Source organism: Podarcis cretensis (assembly GCF_951804945.1).
Source record: "Podarcis cretensis genome assembly, chromosome: 1".
NCBI classification, from domain to species: Eukaryota; Metazoa; Chordata; class Lepidosauria; order Squamata; family Lacertidae; genus Podarcis; species Podarcis cretensis.
The window spans coordinates 78,574,732-78,602,612 of NC_137170.1; the positions used below are offsets into that span (position 1 = coordinate 78,574,732).

At 42.4% G+C, this 27,881-nt stretch overlaps 1 protein-coding gene across 10 annotated transcripts in view; it reads right to left on the bottom strand.

Annotated features, from left to right (window-relative positions):
- TSPAN4 (tetraspanin 4) overlaps positions 1-27,881 on the bottom strand; it is a 519,577-nt gene that overhangs the window by 46,823 nt on the left and 444,873 nt on the right. For all 10 annotated transcript variants that reach the window (XM_079985200.1, XM_079985195.1, XM_079985199.1 and 7 more), the window contains 2 exons: positions 21,154-21,345; positions 7,148-7,222 (listed from right to left, as the gene is read on the bottom strand). In XM_079985200.1, the coding sequence (XP_079841326.1) occupies positions 7,148-7,222; positions 21,154-21,216 (138 nt within the window). In that variant the 5' untranslated portion in view covers positions 21,217-21,345. The remainder of the gene's footprint in view (positions 1-7,147; positions 7,223-21,153; positions 21,346-27,881) is intronic.

Here is a 27,881-nt window from a genome sequence, read left to right on the forward strand (position 1 = left end):
ACATGTAATTAAATTACAAGTCTCAGGTGCATTAAACTAGGCTCAAAGACCAACTCAGTCCATGTAACCCATCCTTTTAAAAGTCAGAAATGATCAGTGTCTGAAGGGAGATAATCCTTTAAAAACAGAAATGCCAGCTGGAAATAGTCATTTATGATTTGAGTTGTGAGATCAAGTTATCAGATTAATGTTACGTGAGCTAGGGGAGGACGGGAAGCTTTCTGATTTTTCTGCTTATCTTTCCCAAATGCCAACAAGTGGCCATCTTTATTTTTCTATTTTATATCAAGGAAGAACTGTGCATAACAACACTGACCAAGAGAACTCTCTGTGCTACAGATACCATCTTGATTGCTAGATACATGCAGTACACAAGACACCAACTGAGCCTGATTTATTCATGGTATAAACCCAATTCTCCTTGGTTTGGACATGAGTGGTAATATTCCAGGCCTTTGAATCTGTTACGCTGAGTTCCATTAATGAGAGAAGCTTGGGGAGCCAAATCAAAGTTGTCCTCATTCGGTAGTATTCATCACAAAATAATGAAGAAATAATATTTTCCCCTTCTTGTCAAGAGAAGGTTGGGCACACAAATCTAAAAATGGTATGTAGGGTCCTACCTGACAAAGGACACTTCTCTGTTGAAGTGCTATCAGAAGGCAGCTCTCTATTTAAAGGGCTGTTCTGTACAAGTCTGATTTACAAAAACAAGAACCATAAAAAGGGTGGAGAGCACAGTGCCCTATCAATTGGGTGTATGGGGTTTTAGGAGAGGGGTAGTACTTCTGGTGGAGGACACATCATGTTCCTTCTAGGGTATTTTGTCCACTTCTGGTCTCCCACCCTGTACTCAGATCTCACCTGTGGCTTCTAGTAGCTGTCAGGTTGAGAGAGCAGCCACAACCTGGGAAACAGCTTCAACTGGCCAGCTAAACTAGGTGAAGGCAGCTGATGGGTCTCAAACGCACTGTGAGTTAGGGACTCTGCATACGAAAACAGGTCAGATTGAGTGGACAAGACCAATAGTGGGTCCAATGGTCAAGAAGGCAGTTTCTGCACATGCTGTAAAAGGAAATGAGGGGCAGATGGGGCTCATCAACCTGGGAAGGTAGCCCATCTAGGAGATGGAAAACTCTGATCCTAAACTTCTGCTGCCTTGTGGCTATACTCATTTGTGAGAAAGGTTTTGGGAGAGAGATTGATACCAACAACATCCTGTGCGATGTATTTCCTGCCCTTGTTGATGAAGCACAAATTGCCACCTCCTGGGACAAGGAAAAGCTGTTTAAATGATGCTGGATTCCTTTTAAGGTAAATCCCAGACATGCTATCAATTACAGAAAGAACAGAGACCTTGCTAAGGGTTGGAACTGTAATGTCTGGTATGAATAGCTTCTGTATCTCTCAAGTCCTATAACTTCATTTACAGCACAATCCCTAACCACATCTACTCAGAAGCAAGTCCTACTGAATTCACTGGGGCTTACTCCAAGATAAATGGGGTTAGGATTGCATCCTCAACCAGTGCATTCCATAACACTTTAGAGTGACATTGAAGCCTAGTACTCATGTGTTAAATCTACTTCTTGGAAGCACCATTTCAAACTGTCAGCAAGTGGACCCTCACACAACTAACAAAGCTACACACACACACACACACACACAATCTTCACAGAAAACTAGCTATCAGGGTATAATGGACAGCTGGGTTTGAAAAGGTTCACTTGTACTTCATATCTAACCTCCTGGCAGTCCCTCCCTCCCTCCCTCCCTTCTTTCCTTCCTGAGGAACAACAGTACACATTGCCATTGAAGTTTGACTTTTCTTTCATTCCTCCCTGAAGCATTTCTTAGAATCACAGGCAGAAAATACACCAAGTCCTTTGCTGAGTGTCTACAGAGTTAGCCACCTATGTTCTACCAGGAGGGTAGAGATAAGAGTCTCCCATGGAACCACTATTATTATGTGAAATTACAAATACATCTAAAAGAAATTGTCCTAAAACATAAATCATTCTATTTTCTGTCAAAATACAATATTTATAAAGTATAAATGAAACTTACACCAATCTATGTAGCCCAAACTTACATCAATGAGAATAATGCATATGACAGAATACTATCTTGATATTTCATTTCATGCTCCAGTGATTTATAAATGAATTCCATTTTTTAATAAACTTGTCTGGCAAATGTCCTTTCTTAAATCTCTTATAATATGTAAGCATAATCAAAAATGCTACTGTTCAAACTCACTCATACCAACTTGATATTGAAAGGGATTCTTGGTGATTTCCATAATGGTGCTATAACTTGTCTTGTTATAGCCATTAAACTATTCCCTAGTTCTAAATCCACTTCCAAGTTTTGAGCTTTCAAATATTCAAGAGCCACTGTTTTAGGATTTCAATAAATACAATAACTGGCCATACCTTTTATGATCATTTTATTATTTCCATAAAGAAGACAGAACCAAAATATAGCTTAATATCCAGTAGCTCAATATCCTTATGCAATCTAAATAATCTAAATAATGCCTTTTGTTTTCTATTTTAGATACATTTTAAAATAACCTTTTGCCACAATTGTAAAGTGGCTAAGTCACACTTTTAATGGTGCATTCTGGAAAAGATACAGTATTAATATTAAAGCCAGAAATTATGCTACAACTGGACTGCATGTAACACAGAGGAATAAATGTTCTTAGTTATGGTGAAAGCTACATAGACCATACAGATATACATTCTCACCTCTTGCTTCACTACTGGAACCCTGGAGATATGTCCATCTGACCTCACTACTATAGTTAAGGGCTGTATAACTAAGGAAAATAATCATTTATCTGAAATTGTACTATTAGCTATTAGGCAGGCAGGCTGGTCAGTCAATGGTAACTAACTCTGTTGAGATGGGGATACTAATGGGAGAGCAGCAAGCAAAGAAGAGGAACAAATTCAAAGAAATGCTCCTCACCCCACTCGCTCAGCTAAACAATTGGAAGAATGTGTGTGTGTGTGTGTGTGTGTGTGTGTGTGTGTGTGTGTGTGAAACAATAGAACCCCCTCCTTCATCCTTCCTTCATACATACTGTTAGAAAATTTGGGTGCCTCCCCCCTCTCTCTGCCAAGCAATAGCAAGGTTCCAGAGGGTTCCAGGTACTCACCCACCGTTTGTGCTCCTTAGGAGAACTGAAGACATGTCGGAGACTGTTGTAGCTTTAAGAAATATGGTTTATTCTCATATTGACAGCTACAGTCTGCATGGAGGGAGTCCATATCTTACAGCTTGGGCTGTTCCCCATAGCAGTGCAGCACCGGAGTCAAAGACATCTCTCCCAGCCAGCCTTCAGCCAGCCTGCCCAAGATGGATCTCTGTCTTTCTTCTCTCATTCTTTCCAGGACTCTTTTCCTGTGACCTCTCTCTCACACACACCATCACATTGGCAACCACTGTCTGCCCAGACCCAAAATTCCTCTTAGATGGGCCATCAACACCTTTTGTCATGTTAACACCTCTGCTAGGCGTGGCTAGTTTGCATAACCCAGCTCAGAGATTCCTAGTTTGGCCTAGTTCTGCAGCATGTTTTTTTCATTCATATCACAAATAATCAAAATACTACCATTTATTAATTTCTAGGGTTTAGGGGCCCCCACAAAAAAAACCCTCACAACAATACACTGTGTCTGGGCAAGACTTCAGTGTCATAAGCATAATGCAATATAAGATAACCCTAAACCTCATAATGCAATGCCTGAACAGACTACATACTTATACATAGCAATTTGCAACTATTTTCCTCTTTTAATTATGTTGCCTTTGTTATGAGTGGCCTATCACTGATGTAGTCTACATATATATTGCTCTGAACATTTTATTTCCCCAAACAATCTCACTGAAATACCATCTCACCCAGGTCCTTCTAATGGTTTTCATTGTCTTTTCAGAGATTAGGGCAGAGGGGTGTTTGTGAAGTGGGACAGCTCTATGCTTTATTCCCAGTAAACACCCCCCCCAACACACACAGGCTTTGAATCACATAATGACACTATAACTTTCTTCATTATTTCCCCCTTTTTAGCATACCAAGTGTGGTGTTAGCTCTTTTTTTCCTTTTTTCTTTTTTGAATACTGCTGCACGCTGTAGAGATCCCTTCATTAATCTGTTTTCTATTATGCACAAGCCTCCCTCTTAAACAGCTAATTCATGAGTTATTACAGCATGTGAGTAATTTAAAATTACCACTGACAATATAAATCATCTGGCATGGTAACTCTGAACGCGCATCTCTCTGGCAATTGGCAAAAAACACAATTCTGGGTCTTTCGGCAGAGTCTCTGTGGTACTGTGACTAACCTACTGGGCTTGGATGTTGAAAACCCAGTGTAAATCACTGCATTTCAGCCAAACATACCTCACAGGGGGGTCTGTTAGGGCAAACAGGGCACTGCCCCACCAACCTCAATCTGCCTTCTAACTACCAGCCTTGGAGCAGCCCTGCCTGCCTGCCTCCTCTTCCTTAGTCTCAGTTTTGCCCATGTGGAACTCAGTAGGGAGGAGGACATGGACAAAACTAGAATTACCTGGCTATGCCTACCATTTGCTCTGCTGTTGGTCTCTCTGCCTTCTGCTCTACCAGGCCCAATGGGAACTTGCCAATACTGGTTAGAATGAGCTACTCAGTGTGTGTGTGTGTGTGTGTGTGTGTGGCCAGGAAATTTAAGCATTTTTATCTCATAATTCGCTACATGGGACAAGCAAGCAGGCTATTGTGGGGGACAGATTGTGTCTTTTTGTTGCCCCATATTTTCATGAACACCAGCTTATTAGGGAACAAGGGGGCAAAGTATTTGCTGAACCTCTACTCTTGACAAGAGAAGCCAGCAACTGGGGGGCGGGGGGGGGGGGCGAGGTTATTTAGTCTCCATGGCTGGACAAGGAGGGGAAGGTGGGAAGGGAAGAAAGAGGGAGCTGACAATTTAACTTAAAACAAGAAAAGATCAGGAAAAGCCCTGGGATTAAGGTTATGAGCACACAGCAGTTTAAAGTGGATTCGATGCATCCCATGTGTACATATTTTTCACATCATCTACACAATGTCAATCTCATCCTAGTGGCAACCTACAGCTCCCCCCCCCCCCATTAATTTGGGTTTACCCAATCTATGGATAATCCAATAAAATGGGGACAGTAGAATGCAGTATAACATCTCTTGCTACCCACATATTGGCACACTGAAATACATTGTGTGGACTTAAAAAAAATGTTTGTGGTGACTTTTTGCTGGGTGCCATCTATCACCCTCATGTCTGTTTCCTCATTGCCGGATGTCAGGGAACTGCCATCAGGGCCGGAGGGAGAGAGCGGGCTCCGGAGGGGTCCCAGAGAGCGTCCCGGGATGGGGAGAGGCAGCCCATCTTCTGGGGAAGAGAATCAGCATAGCACCAGTGGAGAAGGGGGGCAGATGGGGGGATCGGCGAGGCGGTCCCATGACTCCTTGCCGGGGACCAGCGGGGAGAGTAAGCGTCCTCCACTGCCTACACCCTCCTTGCACAGAAGGCTTCTGCGCAGGGAGAGTAGGAGGAGGCTAGGCGTCAAAGAGCTTCTTTGCTGGAAGAAGTTCAAGAAACGCCCACTGACGGATTCTGCCAGCGATTGAGACAGCCACAGGTGAGTGGCTGTCCGGACAGAAAAGGTTCACTCAGGCAACCCAGCCAGGTGTTGCACCGGTTTACGCACGAGCAACCCCTAGAACCATTACACCTGAGCACAACCTAGCCATTTGGTTTTCATCAGCCCAAGAGAAAGCATGCAGCATGTCTATTTCCACAGGTTGTTGCTGAAGGCACATTTTTTTTAAAAAAAGAAAAGCTGTTTTGCACGGAACTGCTCTTGCATCAACAGGAGGTGGGAAAGGAAAAGGGGAAATGAAAAAGAAGAACACTTACAGTATCTAAAAATCCCTCTTCTCCAAATCCCACTTCCCATCCCACCTTGGCTATATGCACTTGTCTGTAAAATAAATGGTTTTATGCAGCTTTCTGTGTTTGTGGTATTCATAGAGTGTCTGTGGTTTGGAGGTGCCCATGCATCTGCCTACCCAAATTTTGTTTGCCCTGGCGAGGAGCTCATTGATGGGTTGCTGCTTCTCTATCTGGCGGGGTGGGCAGGCACAACCCACAGATATGTATTTCTTTTTGAAACTGTTGCTTTGTGCAAAACCCACAAATTGAAAAATATGTATTTGAAAAAAAGATAAAAATGCAAAATTGCCTGCTTTGTTTGAAACATTTGGTGAAAGCTCATTGCTATGGCTTTACATGAACAAAACGTTTTTTTTAAAGGTGTATGCATACTGCATGCATACCTACAAAGGGCCTCAGGCTTTGAGAACTTTCAGTGGGCAAAGAGCAGTAATCGAGAGGAAGGAGTAACAACACAAAATACATCCTACCAAGCACCACCTACTAGTGTGTACGAGAAACACTGAGAAAGATTTAAACTGAAAGCACTAATGTGCAGATGAAACGTCACAAAGAGGCACATGGAAAAATCAGATTTGTACACATTAACGCTTTAGTGTATACGAAGCCTAACAGCTACAGTTGCAGTTCTAGTCATCTAGGTAGAGCTAGTGAGAATAGACATATTAACAGCATCATCAAAGGAGCCTTCTCTGTTAACAGTTCCAACAAAACCAGGTAAAAATTGTCAAAATTTACATATCAACAAAGCCCAATTTCTCATTTCCTGGTGAATGTCTATAACAATATCCAATTAGGAAACTTTCACAGCAACATAAATACCTTTACTAATGAACATCTTAATGTGATTACTATCTGCCTTTTAGTGCATGAGTTTTCATCAGCCTTCCCTGATTAGAATTCTCTGTATTTAAATCATAAATGTGTTGCTAATATGTCTGAATATGTCTGACCTTGAACTGAGAGTGAGAAGGAGGGGACCAATGTCCTAGAAGAGCACTTTTGTATTCTGTGTGCACTATTTCTGATATGAGGTGGTCTCTTAAGAAAACATGCTATGCGTGCCAAGGCAAAGGCTTCATGGCTTATTTATATGAGGAAAGGGGGCAAGCAAATTTGCTGAAGGGGAAAGAAAAGAAGAAGAAGAAATATTTTGACATACCTTGTCGGTGTAGACGAAGAACAGAATCACGACAGTGAGCTCCAGCACAAATATAATTAACAGCATGATAAAAAACTGTCAAGAGAAGAATGGGTGGGAGAGAAACAAAAGCCCAGAGACATCAATATTTGTTTCATCTTCACAGCATATGCATTCATGCATAGAAGGAATCAGACCTAGTTTTCACTGAGGAGGTAAATCTTTGCCTGAATGGTACCATTTCTGACATAGGTGAGACATGACTGATTGTTTCGCCACGTAAGAAAATTGCCTGCACATAGAAAACTCTTCACACCACACACCCAATTTCTGTGGGTGGAAAAGAACTCAGTCATGTGAGTCCCACCTACAGGCAGCTGCAGCAAAGTCCAGACCACCTCAGTGAGAACTAGGCCAAAGTCACGAAACTACAGACAATATTATTAGCCTTGTGGCCAAGGTTCATCTGGAAAGAGGTCAAAGAATTGATCAGGAGAACCAGGGCTCTAACCACATCAGTGACCTGCGAGCACTGCAGCTATGGGTGATGCTTGCATTAGCTTCAGCAAGAACAGACATTCATTGTGTTTTCACAGACTTTTACCTAGCAGATATTCCATTATCTAACTCTGCAGTAACACTTGGCCATCTTGTTTTGGAGAAAGGGTGGCTCTCCTTTATGTACACATCTGTGTAATATATTCTCATTCTCTCTTCTCTCTTCTCTGTCTGTCTGTCTGTCTGTCTCTGTGTGTGTGAGAGAGAGGGGGGAGGGCTCTTGGGAAGACAGTTTTTTAAACATTCAAAAGTAGCGGAATATTCAGTCTTGAGGCACATTAGTAAATCTCCCAGGTGCACTAAAAACATAAGTGAGGCATTTTTAAAAAATGCTTCTAATATTGGTAGTTGCTGAAATAAAATTGTAGTGATAATGTATCTGAGGACTATCAAACTAGGATTTTCAGGTAGCCATATGTACATTTCCCCTATTAAAAACAAACTTCCCAAAGCTGAAAATTTGAGGGCGAGGAATAACATGGGAGAAGTCTAACTTAATCCTTTCCTTGCTAGGCATTTTCCTGTGAAATACCACCTTCCTTGCTGCTTTTTTCCTCATAGGAAATGGCAAGTGAATGTAGAGGGGAAGCAACTGGGAGATACCGTATTTTTTCCATGTATAAGATGCCCCCATGTATGAGACACCCCCTACTTTGGGGGATTCCAAATTAAGAAAACACCCCTCAGCACTATCCCTGTATAAGACAAACCCCGATTTTAAACCTAATTTTTTGGTAAAAAACAACAACCCCAAGTCTTATACATGGAAGAACACAGTAATTTTGAGCAGGATAATGGACAGAGGGGAAAGGGTTAACTAGTCCCCCCCCCCTTTCCACTCAGACCTCCAGTGTCTTAAGACTGCTTCTGGTTTGAAAAAGAGAGAGAGAATCATGGGAAAGACTGCAGGTCACATCTAGTCTGGCCCTAAAACACTCAGAAGCCATGAGGCAAGTAAGAAGAGCAACTGACAATTGTTTCCAAAATCAGGCCTCACAAGTGTATTGCATGATTTTATATGTAGGGGGGAGAAGTAATATCTGGGTTTTGCAAGTCAATATCTGTGCTGCTAAGTTTCAGTTGACTTAAAATTTAAATCTTAACCAGTCAGTATCATTCTATGTATTTCTTTCGTCACACTGTGTTTTATTATCCCACCTTTCCTACCAAGGAGTTTAAGAGCAATATAAATGGTCCCCGCCCCCACCCACCGTTCACCATTTCATGCTCAAAACAACCCTATGAGGTAGGCTACACTGAGAGATAGTGACTGTGCCGAAGTCACTGAGGGACTGAATGGGGATTTGAACCCAGAGCTCTTCACCACACTGGCCCTTACTATTTTCTGCATAATGTCTGCCTGGTACCTGACATATTCAATTGCTGAATTTGTACTGAAAATGTGATGTGTAGGGAAATTGCAAAAGAATGTGGGGGGAAAGGCAGGAATGGGGACATAAGCGTTTGCTATTTCTAAGCGCCAGCCTCTCCCTAAGCTGCTGCTCAAGCAGTATATGTGGTACAAAGTGAGAAGGATTATTCTGTGTGCGTGTGCTGCATTCTGCAACTGGGGAAGTTACAGGAAAAGGTGACACAGTCCGATTCTTAATTTAGCAGTATACTTTTTAAAGAACATAAAGCAAATTAGTATTTGGGTCTTGCTGGCTCCTGCTGTTCCTATGCACAGCCCCCACCCCAAGTGCTGCAGGGAATCCTCTCTTGTTCCCACTCTATTCCTCTTTCCTTTTGCAGAAAATAAACCCTTTGCTGCCTCTCTGGTCTTTTTGTTTGTTCCCTAGGGAGCTGCTTTTGCTAAGCAAGCCAATTCCACTTCCATAAAAATAATCCTTGATGATCAACTTCAACGCAGCATTAGACAACTAAGCAGCAGTTAAAATGGCATTACTCTCATTCCCCCCCCCCTATTCTGATAAAAAAACAAACAGCAGCAAATGCATATGCAACTACAGGCTCTTCTGCGTGGCTTGAGAAAAAGAGGCTTTTCAAAAGCGACAAATGGAACTTGTGTTGCATCCAGCTTTCCCCGAATTCAGGGGTAACTGCAGTAGATGTGTATCAAGATCTTACATGCATATTGTTCTTTTCAACATTCTGTGATGTGGGGGAAATGACACAGGGCCAGATTTAGATGAAGAGAGGCCCTAGGCTATTCCACTTGTGAGGCCCCTCCCCTTCCTGCACCCTCACAACTAGAAGAAAATGGAAGAGTGTTATAAACAAAATTGAGTGAGGCCAAGGATGATGACGGGTATTTAAAAATCTACAGTTCACAATTTCTCCTCTAAAGGAAGTAAGATATTATTGTTAAATACCATGGTGATTTAAAAAAAAATGTGTAAAATTAACACTGAAAAACTTTTGCAATAATTGAACTTTGTAAACCTTTTGTGGCCTGGGCAGGCATGGAACTAGTTCCCATGTCTTGTTCCTCTCTAAGGAATCAAGTTCAGCTTTCATGGCATTTAACATCCTCTAAGGTTAAACTTTGGACCTCTGGGAAGCTTGAAGGTTCCCAAACCTTCTCTGAAGCATCCGTGGAGGCCTCAGAGAGCTCGGACAACTTACTTCCAGGTTACTATCATTCCTAACCCAAAAAAAAGTAAGTTAAAGCATTCGTAACCCAAGGTACCACTGTATGTTGATAATATAATTTTGGTTACTGAGGACAAACAAGATTCTACAAAAACAAGATTGGGTGCAGGCCTGGCCAGGACATAGGTGTCCTGACTGTGACAAAGGTGACCTGTGTGCTTGCTTGCTTGCTTGCTTGCTTGCTTGATTAACAACTGTTGGGAACTTCAAGGTCCCTGCTCTCCCTTCTTATGGCCTTTGTACTGGACCTGGAGACTCCAATAGAGAGCATTCCATGTCAAGAAGGAGGGCAAGTGGGCACTCTATCAAATGACAGGACAGGAGTTACATGGAGCAGGGCCTTTTCACTGGTGGTGCCCATTGTATGTCTCACTCTTCCCAGACCTGCTCTCTTTTGGCCTGTATTTTGGAGCTTTAGAATTTAGGAAGACTTTGGAAGAACTAGTTGACAAGTCTTATCAGTTGCTGACGTATGAGCGAATTTTATTTGCTACTATTCTGTGCTTCTGGTGCACCAGAGTTGGCTAAGATGCCAGAAGGGATACAATTTCTCCATTATCTGTACAGCAGGGGGTGTTCAGTCAACAGTGCAAAGGCTAAGCTGAAGCATTCCCTGCTGGTTACCTGCTTTCAGCAATAGGGGTCACTGTTTGGTAGTACCCAATTGGTTAGCTGTCAGATTCTAGAGCTCCCTATTGGTGGCTCTTAGGTAATTCACAAAATACAGAGTACATTCATAAAATACAGTGCACGTTCATAAAGCAGTAACATAAATCTCCATAGCTACATATTGGGTGTATATTTCAGCAGTTGAACATACAAGTTTATGACCCTGCTGTAGTGTAATGCTTAAAGGTAAAGGTACGCCTGCCCATACGGGCCAGTCTTGACAGACTCTAGAGTTGTGTGCTCATCTCACTCTAGAGGCTGGGAGCCAGCACTGTCCGTAGACACTTCCGGGTCACCTGACCAGCGTGACGAAGCTGCTCCGGCGAACCGGCACCAGAGCAGCACATGGAACGCCGTTTACGTTCCCGCTATAAAGCGGTACCTATTTATCAATTTGCACTTAAGGGTGCTTTCAAACTGCTAGGTGGGCAGGAGCTGGGACCAAACAACGGGAGCTCACCCTGCCGCGGGGATTCGAACCGCCGACCATGCGATTGGCAAGTCCTAGGCGCTGAGGTTTTACCCACAGCGCCACCCGCGTCCCTAGTGTAATGCTTATGCGACTGTGAATAAAAGGTGGGTGGGCTCATTGTCTCGGGGTTTGGGGGGAAGAGGTGACAAAACTGATTTCCAGTAAGTGCCCCCCTTTATTTCCATAACAAGTCCTTGAGTCTGTACTCTGAATGGTGACACCAGGGACCTAGAAGGTGCAGGGCTTGTCAGTCCAACCCCTGCACAGTCTCATCAGGGCTGACCTTAAGGCAACTGGAGCAATTGGGCCAAATTGGGCCCCGCAGGCCGCTCCTAAGGGGGCACCTGCACCAGGGCAATCTAGATGGATTTTGTTTATATCTATAAGATTTTGCAGACTTTGGCTGAGAACTGGGGCCCTACAAAAAAAAAAAAAAAAAAAAAAACCAAGTTGTGCCCCACTGCTTCAAATTAGGCCCCACTAGCTAGCCCTAAGTCTAATAGTTGCTGGGCCTGAGTTGCCCTGCCCTTGCATGAAGTCTTGGGTTTACAATTTTGGGAGAGGGGAGACTGTGGCACTGGGGAGTGGGCAGGCTGGTGAGCCCCCTAGATTTAGAGGCCCAAGTTGTCCTGCCCTCACATGAAGTATTGGGTTTGCAATTTTGGGAGAGGGCAGACTGTGGCACTGGGGAGCGGGCAGGCTGGCGAGTCCCCCTAGATTTAGAGGCCCTAGGCTTCAGCCTACTTAGCCTATACATAAATCCGGCACTGGATATGAGGCCGTGTGCACACTAACCAATTGTAGTTTTTTCCCTCAGTTATGTCCTCAAATTGCTGCTCTTAATCTAGATTGATTCTGCTGTCCACAAAGGATGGTGTGGTTTGCAAATATGTCTTTGAACTCCTTTCCCTTGGTTAGGTTATTCATGCATTTTCCTCCCTGTACAAGTCCCAGGTGAATCAAGTGACGACTGCAAATTTGGTATATGCCCACTCATAATTTAACTGGGCAGGTGTGGATATGCACACATAAACACACCTTTCAAGTCTGCCTATATCTTTTTTTTCCAAATAGGCATACATAAAAACATTCAATCTAGATTGTGTGTGAGCTACCATTGATTCTAGAATAAAATGCCATATGTATGCAACCTAAATCAGAACCATGAGTGTAGGGAGCAAGGAGCATATATTTCAAAGAGTCCCAGCTGCAGGCCAACTTCCCATTTTATGTTCTTTCATATTTGTATGGCAACTTCCATAGCAGGCACTGCTGACCCTTTATCCCAATTTTAAAATGCTATGGAAAGTAGAACACCACCTTCCCTCAAGAAGCTGCATATGTACTAAGTAGCTAAACCAAAAAACCGCTAGTAAAGCCAGCCACTTCTACCCGTTCATTTCCCTAAAACCCACCCTTAGAAACAGCCTTGTCTTTTGTTATGCTTTAACATGGAAATATATGCAGGTTATAAGGCTAACTGGAATGGGCCAAAGTGCAATGAAGACTAGACAGGCTCAGGGCATGGACCACTAAAAATTCTTACGGTTTGCTTTCAAGTAAGCTTCCCAATTCAAATGATAAATAAGGAGGAGAATAAAAATGCACTTTGCTGTGGTTCAGTGGGACTGCAGGCTGCTGATATAAGAAAGATTTATGCTTTGAGACAACACAATCCCAATGCAAACCATCCACACAGAAGCTCATAAAGAAGATTAATCTTACATTGCAGTGAGACATATTTCACCACAGAAGTTTTCCATGGCTAAGATGGTATCTAGAGAAGTTTGCTGAGGGAGTACCTATAGGCTAAGAATCACTATGCTGATTTTTTTTTGTAAGCCTTTATGTGCTACGATTCTGTAGGAGTAAGGGGAGGAAAATGAAGTTGTTTATACTGCAACTTCCTACTACTTTTACAACAGGGTTCCCTCAAATTACACTGCAACCTTTGAGTCCTGCAAGCCTCTTTTCTTCCCACAAGCACTTAATTTTGGCTAGTGCAATGGCCTGGTTTACATATCATCTTAAGCAGCAACTAACCATTGTTTCCCATAGGGTTGGGGTATTGTTTAGGAGTTTTTGGTTGTTGTGGATGTTATTTTTTTGTATTTTATTTTTAAATCTTATGATTTATGTGGAAATTTTCAATTTGGTTGTGTACTTTTTGATGTATTTTATTTATTGTTTATGACTTCTTTTGTTATGTTTCTAAGTATGTTGTAAGCTGCCTTGAGCATTGTTATGGAAAGGCAGCATACAAATAAAATGATGGTGTCCAAACCAGTAGTTGTGGTTCACTGAAACCTTGGTTTACTGAACCGTGGTTTCACCAGGGTTTATTGAAACAAGCTAGGATCATTTACCACAGGTTGGAGTTGATTCATTTCAAAGAATAAACCATTCTTAGCATGTGCAATAGTTTGTCTGAGTTTAGAAGTAATGAGAGCGAAAAACAAAGTTGAAAGAGAAGTGAAAGGTGGAGGACAAGAGAGGGGGAGGAGTGCATGAGCCTGGAGCTTATGTATGTAATTCTATGGTCTAGGGCTTAGTGTTATGTGTGAATGCAGTCAACAACTAACATTATTAGTCACTTTTATTTCAGTAATTGCATTCTTTAACACTAAATTGAAAGCAAACAAAATCTTAGCAATTTTGGACCAGATTGAAAGAGGAGGAGACGAAGAGCGTGTTAATCATATGACTCACACTCCTGATTGACCAATTGCCACTGCAAACATAGCAGACAAGTATTGTGAATTACAGAAAATAACCTCTGTCATGGGGCTTTGTTTGACAGTGTCACAACTTAGTGATATCTATCGGGGGGGGGGGGATGGGCAGGAGAGCACTGTGAAAGCTATTACTGCAGGGTACTGTCGCTTGTCTGCTGCTAATTCTGTGTGCCAAGTGCTTGGCATATGTTTGCCTCCAATGTTTGCTTCCCAGATCAAACCCTTATTTTCAGACTAACTCATTTTTAGATCCCCGCCTTGCCATATTTCCTTCCTTCCTCCATAAGGATGTTGTTTGTGTTTTCATTGCAATTTTCTATTTTATTTTAATCTTTGCCCGCTCTCAGTCTGCTTGTCTATATTTCCTAACCATTTCCCTTCCCTAGCGGACAGTGTTTCTGAAGGTTTCTTAAGAGTGGGAGTCAACTAAGCTTTACTCAGAGTAGACCCACAGACATTAATGAACATTACTAAGTTAGGCCCATTAATTTCAGTGGGTCTATCCAGAATAAAACTTAGTTTCATACCACCCTTACTATGCAATCCTAGGAAGCCTTCTTCCTTGTGTACTAAGTTTCTATGTGGAGAGATTATTGTTAGTATATTTAACACCATTATTGTATGAAGGGTCAGTCATGTCAGTTCCCACCTGCAGGCTGCAGTGCTCAAGCCAAGACAGTTTTACCACATCATCTGCCATGTGTAAGATCTAGATCAGTAACTAGCCAGATGTTGTTGAACTCCTGGTTCCATCAGCACTGACCACACTGGCTATTCTGGAGCCCAACAAACATCTGAGGGCCACAGACTCTACACCCTGCTCCAGATTATTGGTACTCACTGAGAATTACACATGCCCTTGTGTAGCATACTAGACAATATGTGATAGCTTAAGGTCTATAGCACTTGCTACCTGTTTCAAGAAGCAAAACACAGTTTCTAAAACGCAAAAGACTCATAAATCACAGTTTGTGGTTTTTAGGAGTTGAGTCCACCACATTCTCACTTGGGCTTCCCACATGAATCATTTTATATTATTAGTTTAGCAATCTAGAGGGGGGAAGCGGTCCCTAGAACTGTATGTCAGACAGCAGATTTAATTGGCATTTTATGGCATTTTCTGTATTTTATGACTTTTGGAAGAAAACAGACTCCAAATCAATAAAATGTCATAAAATACCAAAACCACAGATCTCTGTCATATTCAACGCAAGCACTCAATGCAGCTTTAGCTACTTAGCCACAGGCACAGAATAGCGGAATGTTAATTCAAAGAAAGAGAGCACTAACTTTAGCATCCCCTTCATTACTAACCTTCCTTGGGACACAAAGGATCTACAGATTGCCATCATAAGCCCTGACCTCATTGGGCATACAAGTGTCGCGCCATCTGCTTCTGAACGCAACCAGCTGTTGGGGCTAGATAAGTGGCACTCAGAGTACATTTCTGTATCATCTCAAACATTTAGGGCTGGGATTCGCCAATGTGGCTAAAGGAGGTCAAGAGACACTGACCCTTGGATTCAACAGCCAGCTATATGCTTCTTCAAAAACCACGGGTCTTGGATGCCAATACTGCAAAAATGAGGATTTCAGAGTGGTGTGGAATATCTGCTCTAAACAGACAGCACCACTGAACTTTAAAAATGTAGGCATCTTTACTGCATAAAGAAGCAAAGAACCCTTTAAGAAGATTTAGTGGGCCAGATGCTAAGCAAGAGGAAGCTGGCTTATTTCCTAGACTTTAATGGGGGCTCTAAGAAGTCGCAGCAGCTGAGGAGCATCCTGTATAAGGAAACCTTATAGCTGTTTCACTGAAATGCCAAAGCAGATACATATATAGATTCTGAACCTGCAACCTCCCTGGGTTATGTAACTCACACTGCAGTTAACGGAAGAGCCAGGTTTGAATCATAGTTATAAGAATGCAATGCCTCACAGCATGCAAAGTATGTGAAATAAAAAGGGTGGGGGAAAGGTATGGCATGCAACTAAATAACCATGACAGCGCAATGGGACTCCCCCCCTCCTCCCGTAATGCAGGCCCTGCATGACCCCTCAAATTCAGAGGGCACACAGGGGGAGGAGAAAGGGAGAGAGTTCCATTGTACAAGGAGAAATCCTTGCACTGAAGGAACTTAGTGCTATGTTGAATACAACCCTATATCTCTGTGTGATACACTGGTGTAAAGTAAGAACAAGGCTTTCTTAGGAAATGCAGGCAGCTGATCATGCAGTCAGAGACAGGGCTGGCCCAAGACATTTTGCTGCCTGAGGCAAAGGACAAGATAGCACCTCCCTCCCTACAGAAGCCACTGGACTGGCAGTTAACCCTTACACTAGAAACAGGATAGCATCCTGCACCATAACTGAGGCAATGGATCAGGTTAGGGCTCCCAGGGCAGACTGTGTAGCAATGTTCAGGGCTGACACTGCCAGTCAGTGCAGACAATACTGAGCTAGATAGACCAATGTCCTGATTCAACATAAGGCAGATTCCTGTGTTCTACGTAATACGGAGCAGGAGGATGCTCAGATCCTGCTTGTTGGCTTGCTTCCCATGAGCATCTTGTTGGCCACTATGAGAACAGGATGCTGGACTAGATGGGCCCCTGGTCTGATTCAGCAGGGCTTATTTTTACGAGAACCTCTCTTGCAAGCAGATAAGTCCCCCAGAAAAAAAGCCAAGAAGGGATTGGTGGCTAGCCCACTGAAAATTGCCATTAGCACCGTCCACTATATTTTTCCGAGGATTTCTTTTTGCACACCTGGTTCTCCCTCTGTCCGCAGACTGCACAAGTTGCCAACAACTGACTTGCTCTGTCCCAAAGAGGATCCTGTGCCTTGTTAGAACACCCGACAATTTGAACTGCTCTTTGAATCCTAGCTAAAGGTCTGATGTCTCCATATGTTATTCAGGTCAGCTAAAAATAGACTGAGGAAAGTTTAACAGGGGGAAAAGGGTTTATGTCTAAGGGTTATATCTAGGGTTTTATATCTTAATTTACATCTCATTGTCTGGGCCTTCAGCAATGGCTCTGCCTACTAATTAAAACAAATGAGAGGAGCATGGTGTGGGGAGACCCTCTGGCTTTATCTAGGCTCTGAAAAATGAACTTCAAATAACTCCCTTTGTAAAAGAATAAAGGAGAACGGAAGGGAGCTTGGAAAGAACTCAGCTAGTGAGAGGGGCAATTAGTACTTTTCAATCAACAGGCAATGAAGAGGTCCATCTACAATTATCCACAGAAAGAGACCTGCTTTTTCTCCAATTTTCTCAGTGATAGAGCACCTGCTTTACACGCAAAAGGTCCAAGGTTTAGTTCCGCGCATGTAAATCTGGGAAAGTTAAAACCCTGGAGAGCTGTTGCCTCTCACTGTAGACAATACTGAGTTAGCTGGACCAATGTTCTTTCTCAAGACAAGGCAGCTTCCAATGTTCAGTCTGGTCGGGGAGAAACAACAGCTGTAGGACCATCACCTTCATTCTCCTGGATATGCTGGTTTCCTCATGGAGGTCGTAGGAGCCAAAGATGTGACTTCCCCCACCTGCATTCTAAAGTGCTGCACAATCCAGAAAAGACTTTGGTTTCTTCATCCGCTTGAGTTTAGAAGGACCATAGCTCAGTGGCAGAGCGCATGGTTTGCATGCCAAGGGTCTCATGTTCCCCCCTCTGTATCACCAGGTAAGTCTGCAAAAGACCCATGTCTGGAAACTTGGAAAGCTGCAGTCAAGCGGTGTAGATTATCTTTTGCTGATCTGTTTTGGGACTCCAACTCTCAGCAGTCCAACATGGTCAAAAGCCAGACAGGGTGGGCAAACAGGTGGGGATTGACTGGGTGAGAAGGGATCATGTTGGAAGCCTTGAAAGAAGCACCAGTACACCCCTTCCCCAAAAGGCCATCCCTAGACCAAGAGGTACTCAACAACTATAGGTCAGTGATAAATATCCCCTTCCTTTCTGGTAATTCAGGAACTTAAGAAGCTGCCTTATGCTGTGTTGGACACTTGGTCCAGGTATTTCTGCATTTTCTAAATGGACTGGTAGTAGCTCTCTGGGGTTTCTGACCAGCCCTGTTTGGAGATGTCAGAGACTGAACCCGGAACTTTTTGCATGCTCTGCAAAAAAGCAGGAGTTCTTTCACAAAGGACGCCTCTTGCCAGCCAACTGACTTACAGATGTCGCCTCCCTCCCTCCCAACTCCTGTCTGAAGCCATTAAAACAACAGAAGCTGAAACACCAGACAAGGATCAATACATACAACTTTGTGTGGGAAAACTATGGACAGAAAATCATTCACAGGACAATCTCTTACCATTCTCCCTCACACACCTTTTAACATTTCGCTAGTCAAATTCCCTGTCACTGGTAAGAGTTTTGGGCGTCAGTTCTTTCAATAAAGCTGGAAACAGAATGCTTTTTAGAAGCCTATTTCAAGTACATTTTCTTCTTTCCCCCCTTAATATATAGGCCTGTCACAGATGAGACTCTGAAGCTTGGGCACCTTTGAAAAAAATGACACCTGAAAGCCAATTCACATGCCTAGTAGACTCATGGTGCTTTTCTTTTCTTTTCTTCTTCTAAATTCCAGCTGTGACATTCCTTGCTTATTGTGAGTAGGCCAACACAAGCAGAAAATAAAAATAAATGCTCAGTTTGAATGTCACAGCCAAAACATATTGAGGTGATTTGAAGAGGTGTGCAAAAAAACCAGTTTGACGATGGAACCAATTTCCTGGGCTGGTGGGGTGGGTGAGTGCTGTCAGACCTGTTGGGGCTGCTTTAGCTTTGGATTTCCCAAGTCAGTCAGGGAGTTGGGTCTATGTTACTGTATACAGTCCTATCCTATGAAAACAGGAACCAAACTGCTTGTGGTTAACAAGTCAGAAACCATATTGCTATTTTGAAGCCATTTTGGCATATACGTGCACAGGGCTGAGCTGCACAGGGCCTTATATGTTAATACCAACATGTATTAAACATCTATGTAGCTGGGTTTCACCAATGTACTTAATGGTATCCCTGGGGATTTTCTGAATACACAAAGCCCCACACTGATGTTTTCTCACTGATGTAAAGGCCAGCAAAAAATAACCACCCACTGTCCACATACATAGGCACTGCACACTATACGAGGCACAGGAGGACAAGATGACAGCTTTCCTCTCCGACATGGCAGGGTACAATTTAAGGTGTGCCGTACTTCAAGAAAATCAAGAAACAATGGGAACAAAATTGCCTCTAAGCTAACTTTCTTCTGCCTCTCATTTTTAGCTTTCAGCCTGCTCTAAATTGTGCTGACTGGAATGATTTAATGGGAATGACTGCTCCAGAATGAAAAGTAGCATTCAGTTCTGCTCACTGCCCTAAACTTTAACAAGAGGCAAAGGTTGCTAAGCAGCTATTTCAAACATGAGAGACGTGAGGATCACCCAGATCACAATGGGGACAATTCAGATCACTTGCTGTGTACTACTGTCAGCCCCAAAATCATAGAAAAGTTGTTTTTCATTATCTATGACTGAGAAAGTACTTGTCCCAAACTCCATGTGATTTTTAAAATGAATTATGAACAAAATAACATAATTGCATAAAATACACAACAGAAAACAGAAGGAACCCTCGTGAAACCCTGTCTCATTTTGGCTCTCTAACGCTACATGATATGTGTGGGCATCTACACATTGGTGAGTTATTTCACCCAGTGCCTTTTTTTCTAAAAAAAATGTTTAGGGGTACTCTCATTTTGTCTGAGACTCAGGAAACACTGTGACAGGAAATGAGGCCGCCATCGGGGGTAGCAACGTAACTGACGATTCACCGTGCTAGAGAAGAAACTACCGTATTTTTCGCTCTATAAGACGCACCAGACCACAAGACGCACCTAGTTTTTGGAGGAGGAAAAACAAGAAAAAAAATATTCTGAATCTCAGAAGCCAGAACAACAAGAGGGATCGCTGCGCAGTGAAAGCAGCAATCACTCTTGCTGTTCTGGCTTCTGGGATAGCTACGCAACCTGCATTCGCTCCATAAGATGCACACACATTTCCCCTTACTTTTTAGGAGGCAAAAAGTGAGTCTTATAGAACAAAAAATACGGTATTTTTTAAAAAAGAATTAGTTTCTTCTCCCGTTAGATTCACAAAATGTTTAGGTGTATATGTACCCCTGCGTCCCCCCAGAAAAAAGCACTGATTTTCACCTATTGCCACACTACCACCCAGTTCTGATGATTATATAAACTATGATTAATGCAACTGAGAATGAGCCATGTTAATTCTTAAACTCCTAATCCTCTCTCCTCATCTATATGTGAGAGGCGAAGACTGAAGGCTTCCACTTCCATTTTAAGAGCAACCCACAGCTCTGTATTATGTTTGAATCTGGGGGGGGGGGACTCTTTTAAACCCTCACTCAACTTGCACATTCTTTTCTTCCATGACCATTCCAGGAAAATTATTAAAGTATTTCATATATTTGATAGTTAAAAGCAAATCATAGCTAAGAACTAAAAACAGGACAACCAGCTCTACAGGACTGCCATTTTTATCTTTATATTGGTGATGGCTATGGTTTATCAAATAAACAAATAACAATGTTACTGATGTGCTCCCACTTGCATCTTTAAATGTCTAAATTTATATTTTTTTTCATTATCTAGCTCAAGGGTTAAGAGCCTTGTTTTAAGTTGCCATTTTGTTAGCTAGGTGGCTCTCCTAGATGCACATCAGCATGTACCCCATCATCCATAACTGCTTAATATGTATCTTGAATGCCATTCATATTCATTGCATATGTCTTACCCCAGACAAAAACAGTTGGCTATTTCCAGCATATGGTGTTGAGGTGACTGTGCAATTAGAATGCACAGTACCCAACATTAAGAAAATGCTGTGCATCAATTCAATATCAACACAAGCACCCAGAGGCCACAAAGCAGGATGCAGGTAGACAACAGAGCCATTATGTTATACTCACACTGAGCAGGAGGCACTTGTTTTCTTTGATGGCTCCTATGCACCCCACAAAGCCAATGATCATTACAAAAGTCCCTGTGATGATCAGCAGATTGGCAGCTGACAGGGAAGGGAAGGAAGAAGAGAGGGTAGCGAAGTTCCCTTGGGTAACTGCTAGCCATATGCCAACTCCAAGGATCCCACAGCCTCCCAGCTAGGAGAAAAAACAAAACAAAAGGAGACATAAGATTAGACAGTTGCACTTCCAAGGAAGCTATTATCATAATCATCACCACCAGTATCCTTCATTATCACTAATAGCAGACGTAGCAGTATCTAAGAAGTGCAAAATATAGCTATAATTAGTTTTACAGTTATGCATATTTCTATTCATCGAAATCACACAGTGCACATAGCCTGGTAGAGTATCATCCATTAGGACTGATGCACAGTTATGCTGGGTGCATTTATGAACATAGTAAGCCAGAGACTCTGATCCCTTAAAGCCTTCACATGAAAGAGACAAGGGAGAAAGAACGAGCAGGAGGTATGGAAGTGTTGTGATCACCCCTCTCACAGGCAGATATGGAAATTTGGACTAGTCTCATGAAGAAAGAATGCCACACAGCTGGGATTGGAAATTAAGCCCAAGGATTTCGACAGAGTGCTTTTGCTCAAATTGACATTTTTGCTTAAAGGACATGCACACACTGAGAGAAGCTAATGAAGTCTTGGTGTAGCTGGAGACTAAAAGAGAGTCGCAAAATAATGAAGGCAGTTCAGATATTTGGAATTTCAAGGCAATAACCAGCTGCAATCTTGCTCTCTGCTGTTGGCAAATAATGCACAGATCTTTCCTCTATTATTCCTTTCCCAGCTGAGGTGTGTGTCAAGGGCAGCCATATTCTCAAAACTGCTCAAGGACTGGATTCCATCCCATCTCATTTCCAACAGGAGATGTGTCTTCAAGGAACCTCCATTGTGAGACTCCTGCAGAATCCAGTACGATTATCCAAATCATATACTGTGTATGCAAGATATAGGGCTGGTGATAACCTAGCATTGCAAGCTCCCCTACCAGGAAATAAGAAAGCTGCTTTTCAAGTAAGAGATGGTACCACAGGCTCATGCTCTCGATCTGGTTGTGGGGAGAGTTTCATGGATGAGAAAAATGAGGGCAGAGAGCAAATGTGACTTTTTCCAGACACTCATCAAAGGTAGCTCCACATACAGTACATTGCAAGGCTTGCTGTAACCATGACATCTGTCACCATGGCCAGAACTACCCTCTTCCATGAATGGGCACAATTGGGATATCACTTAACCTGCACAAAGGCACTCCTGGCCACAATGCCCAACTGGACATCCAGGTTCAAGCCTGAGTTCAGGAGCACCCCCAAGCTATGAAACTGTGTTTTTAAGGGACGTGCTACCCTATCTAGTATAGGTGAAATCCCAGTTCCTGGACTAGGTCTTTTACTGAATTAACTTGGCACCAATCAGAGTATTCATCCTACTATGAACAGCAGGTTTGTAGGGGGTGGTTTATGATTCCAGCTAGAATCATGGCAGGGGCAAAGACTTAAATCCCTCTCATCTCATCCCCCTCATCCCCATGCAAGTTACTTGTTTAAAACAACTGACCCACAAGGCCAAACGAGATGAGTAAAATCCTGTCTGGATTAGCCTTCAGTCAGTATCTAGTCTACACAGCAAACTTTTATTAATTTGTGGTTTATAACGGTGAGCAAATGCTAACATTTGCAATGATTCATATAGAAATGCCAAAAATTAAGCAGAAAAAACAAAATAAAAGGGATTTTGCATGAGACCAATCACAAAGAATAATGCCATTTAAGTTCCTTGCCTTTCAAAACTGAGATTTAGAACTGCACATTACCCATCTCAAAAGGCCAAAAGAGAAGCTATGCATGCAAGACAGATGTGCCATTTTCACTCAAACAATAGAGAAAATATTAACTAAATGTCTGCAAGAAGGGTGTGGGTTGTAAAAAGAAAGAAGGGGTCATAGAAAATCTTTAGAATTAGAAGATGTTAGGAAAAAAGAAAGCCAAGAACGCATCATATGACTATTCAGACAATTACACACATAGGATTTACACATAGGATTCTGTCTGAAGCAGCATACTCCCATCTTATACCCTCCAACATTTCTCTGATGAAAACAGGGACATCCAGTCCAACAACAGCAAGAATAATTGTTTATTTGTACCCCACCCATCTGTCTGGATTGCCCCAGCCATTCTGGGCAACTTCCAATGTATATAAAAACATAATAAAACATTTAAAAACTCCCCTATATGGGGCTGCCTTCAAATCTAAAGGTTGTATCTCCTTGGCTCGGGAGATGCTATATTAACCATTAATGTCTTAAGTATATGCTTGAAACAATTATATAACTAGATTGTTGCTAAAACTTTTGTTAGCATGGAAAATATTTTTTTTATTGGTAAAATGCAGTCAAACACATTCTATGCACTAAAGTATGTCTCTACCACTTCCCCTGACAACTGTATACTAATGAGAAAGGTACAGTTGCCTGATAGTAGATAGTACACTTTGAAATCTATGAGGATGGTGAGGTCTGCCAAGTTGAGGTGGTGGCCTCTACTTAATAGAATGAATTGTTCATACAAAGATTCCTCTGAGCCTCCTTGCCTTTAAGAAACATAAACATTCATCCCTGAGCCTTTTCTAAGGTCTATTGGGCCATATGAAAACAACTGCTTTTCATGCAGTTTGGTTACTCTTTATGTACACTCTTAAAATGTTTATTGTGAATAGTTTGGCGGGTACTGCATGTAAAGGATACTAGGAGAGGGGTTTCTGGTCAGGTGGGACATAGGTAAGAAATAAAATAGCAAGGGACTTTGAAACAAACAAAGAAATGCGCTTTAAAAGTTTTGTTTTCAGGGTTGTCTGATGCCTGTCTGTTTTGATTTTTTTACCCTTGACATCCATGCTCCTGCGATTTATGGATAATTGTACTCGGTTATTAATGTATTGCCCTCCTCCGAACCTTCCGCTAGTTCCCCACCATTTCTTGTTTGCAGTGCCAAACAATTCACAGAAGAGTGATGAAACAATGACTCCTGACAGTTTTCAGAGCTTGCTGCTGTGTGGAATAAAACAAAAACCAAACCACTAACGGGGCTGGTTTTGATAGCTTTACTGTCTTCCAGAAGGCCCCCAAATTGTCACGGTGAAAGGAGACACTAATCACTGAAACAAAAGAGTGACAAAAACAAAAACAGAACTGCTAAGATGGCATGATATATTAGCAAATAAGTACCAGGCCTATATTGATTTCGCAGGAAATGTGTAAGGCAGGCCCTGTTTATCAAAGATGACACCTTCGGCTAGCTTCCTGATGACGGCAGCATTTATCCCGCCTTGAATTAAAATACAGCAAGTTCTGAATGCTTGTACTGAATAATTATTTTTGACACCTCCTCTTTCCTACCCAATTACAGCAGATATACTGCCACTTCTCTTCCTTATCTTTATTCTCTGGACAGCCTGAACAGGGGTAACACAAGAAGGACTTTCATGTAAGCTGGGCAACTCTTCTTCATGGTGAGCTGCCTTGGAGTTGCCAAGAGGTGAAGGAGAGCCTTCATTTTGAAAAGAAATTGTTTTCTTGAAAACATGTAAGCTGGTGTTGACAGAGTTTTTCATTTTTTAAAATTTTCTTCTTAGAACTCAGTTTTTCTGCTGATGGATTGGTACCTTGCTTCATGTTTTAGTATGGTGTTCTCTTTTTTATTGATACTGCTGCACTTCATAGATTGGGGTGGCTAACTTTTGCGGGGCCCATAGGCACAGCTGGAGTTATGAGACAGTGTTGTGAGCGGCACCTGCTCTGGTTACTGCCCCTCCCATGAGTTCATGTATCATGCAGATGAAAGCACACATGTATGGAGAGGGTAGCTGGTAAGTGGGTAAGCCAAAGAACAACTTGAAGATCATAAGGTTCACCTTGTTTTTAAGACAAGAATTGCAAGTCACCAAGAATCATTTTCTGAGCCAAGGAATAACAAAATTCAGCTACATCTCTACAAGCAGACTTGCTTCACCTATACACTAAGTAAACCATGAAGTCACTGCTTTGCACACCCATCCCTCTTGCATACAAACACTGGGGCGCAGCTGGGGGGTTGCAGACTTAGAGATTCTTGGTTATTAAGCAAGTTAGAAAGTAAATTATTCAGACTTCGATTGATCTTGCACTACTGTAAACAGAATAATCCCAAGTAACTTCAAATATAAGAATTCAATTGGGTGCTTCAGTTCTGCACACATTTTATAATATGGTGGTAGAAATTGCCTCATTGTTCATCCTAACGGTCTTTGTGCCCCTAAGTGATCTTATTGCTTTTATTGTCTAGAAAATGCATCTAATCAACAGCTCCTGGGTTTGTTATCAGATTAGGATCCACACACACTGCAGCGCCTTCTCATTTAGCTTTAAGTAAGCTTTTTTTTGCAACAACAGCACACACACAAAAACCCAGCTAATACTGGTCATGCATTATACATAGGGAATTGTGGGGGGAAATCTGTTCTTCTATTCAGTTGTATTTTACATCTGCTTATAGGGCTTAGTTGGAGAATGCTATGCTCTCAGAATAATTCTAGTTAATTTTCTGTGAGCACATTCTACTACAATTTTAACACCAAGGAAAATAAAATTGTCTCTTTCTTTTTACACTATAATATTATTTCAGAGGCATTAAGAAAGATTTCTAACAGCAATAGTTGGCCCCTTTCTGCTGTTTAGGAACTCTAAATTGTTGTTCCCATAACTCCCCGGGTTCACAACATGCGCTGACAGCTTTAGAAAAAAAGTCAGAGCTGTTCATTCTAAGGCATCAACTTTAACAGAGCAAAAATCTCCTTAGAAAAATACTGAAAGGCCTATTTTGTTTCAGGAGTGGGAAGCTGCGCACAATCAAAAAGACTTCCTCTTTACGCCCCAGGTTGTTTTCAGTTCATGTTGTTAGTTACACTTTGTCCATGATCTTGGCAGCTAAATGTTTTCCCTCGTAAAATTGCAACTGTTATATCCTGGACATGGGAACAATTTGTTGCCTTAAAAACACAGCATGGTTTGAGTGTTTCCAACTCAGCAGAAGGCTATAATGACAATGCTTTTAAGTCAAGTTATTTCTGACGACCCTGACGATAGGGCTGGGGAAGCTGTATCCCTCCAGATGTTGCTGAACTCCTGTTATCCCTAGCCATTGGCCATGCTGGCTGAAGCTGACAGGAGTTGGGAGTCCAGCAACATCTGGAAGGTCACAGTTTCCCCCACCGCTGCCCTAGAGGGTACACATAGGGTGGGAGTCAACTAAATAGTTGTGTTAGTGTAAGGGTTTGCACTAATGCATCAGAATTCCCCCTTTTCCTCTCCCTGCACCATCCCTACATGTGCTCTGGAGTTTTGGGAGACCCCAGAACAGATTTAGAGGGTGAATAGTAGGATGAAAAGAGGGAGAGGGTGTGTAGCACTGACGGAACGTCATCCTTAGTGCTACAGTGAATACAATACATAGTGGGCAAAGCTAGACGTGGCAAGCAACACCTTCTCCTGCTAGCCCACCCTGTTACCCATGACCTGGTGACAGTAACAGCAGAACCACCTTGAACTGGAGGTCTGAAGATGAGGCCTACCCTACCATGGCCTCTGTGTGTCCACAGTGCATAAGAGTCCTCTTCAGGAGCAGAAATGAACATCCAATTGGACAGGGATGGGAAACCTATGCCCATCCAGATGTTATTAAAGTTCAGCTCCAATCATGCCTGGCCACTGACTATGCTGGCTGGGGCTTGAGGGGAGGTGGAGTCCAAAGCATCCAGAAGTCTGCAGGTTCCCTATTGCTGGTGTAGTGGGGAACAAGTCACTAGTAGTTCTAAGAAACCTTTCTGCAAGGTATGATTTCTGCCAACCCCTCCTACCCAGTGCAGCCTCCCCATGCCTCTCAAAAGCTTCTCTTGGTTGCAGGCCATCTGGAGCAGGAGCAGATATGGAATAGAGGGGTGCAATTGGTAAAGGGGATTGGTGGAAATCAGGTGGCCTGCCTGGCACAAGAAAAAGCACTTCAGCTAGAGGGGAGTCACCTCTGAATACAACTATGTATGCAACACTGAACATAGCTGTTGGCAAAAGGGAACCTGTGGATTGGATACAGGGATCCTAGTCTTCCAGCATCACATAGTGAACAGAACAATATCTTCTGCTTATTGCACTCCAAGCTCTAGTTCCTCGGCCTTGTACCTTATGGGGACACTGACCTGAAGAACACACATCTTCTAGGTCTAAATTCTCAAAAGCATCCTCAAAAGCTCACATGAACACAAAGGAATGTCACAAGGGCTCATCATTGGCTGCAACACATAGATCTTGTTTTCTGCTTGGAACAGTGACCACAGCACTGCTCAACATAACATGTGAAAAGAAGGTACACACACACACACACACACACACACACACACGTTGCCTAGAAAGTCTCACACATTTAGTTTCAGAAAGGGAATTCAAGTTCAAAATAAAATGAGAAGACTTCTAAAAAGGAAATGAGGGTGGGGTTAGAGGAGGTTAAATTCCTTCAAGAAAAGATTTCCATTTTTAAAAGGAAGCCTTTACATCGCTAAAAGCAGTGTCAACCCTTTCTTTTAAAAATGGGAATCTTGCCCAAATCAGAAACAGTTGCCGGCAAAACAAATGCA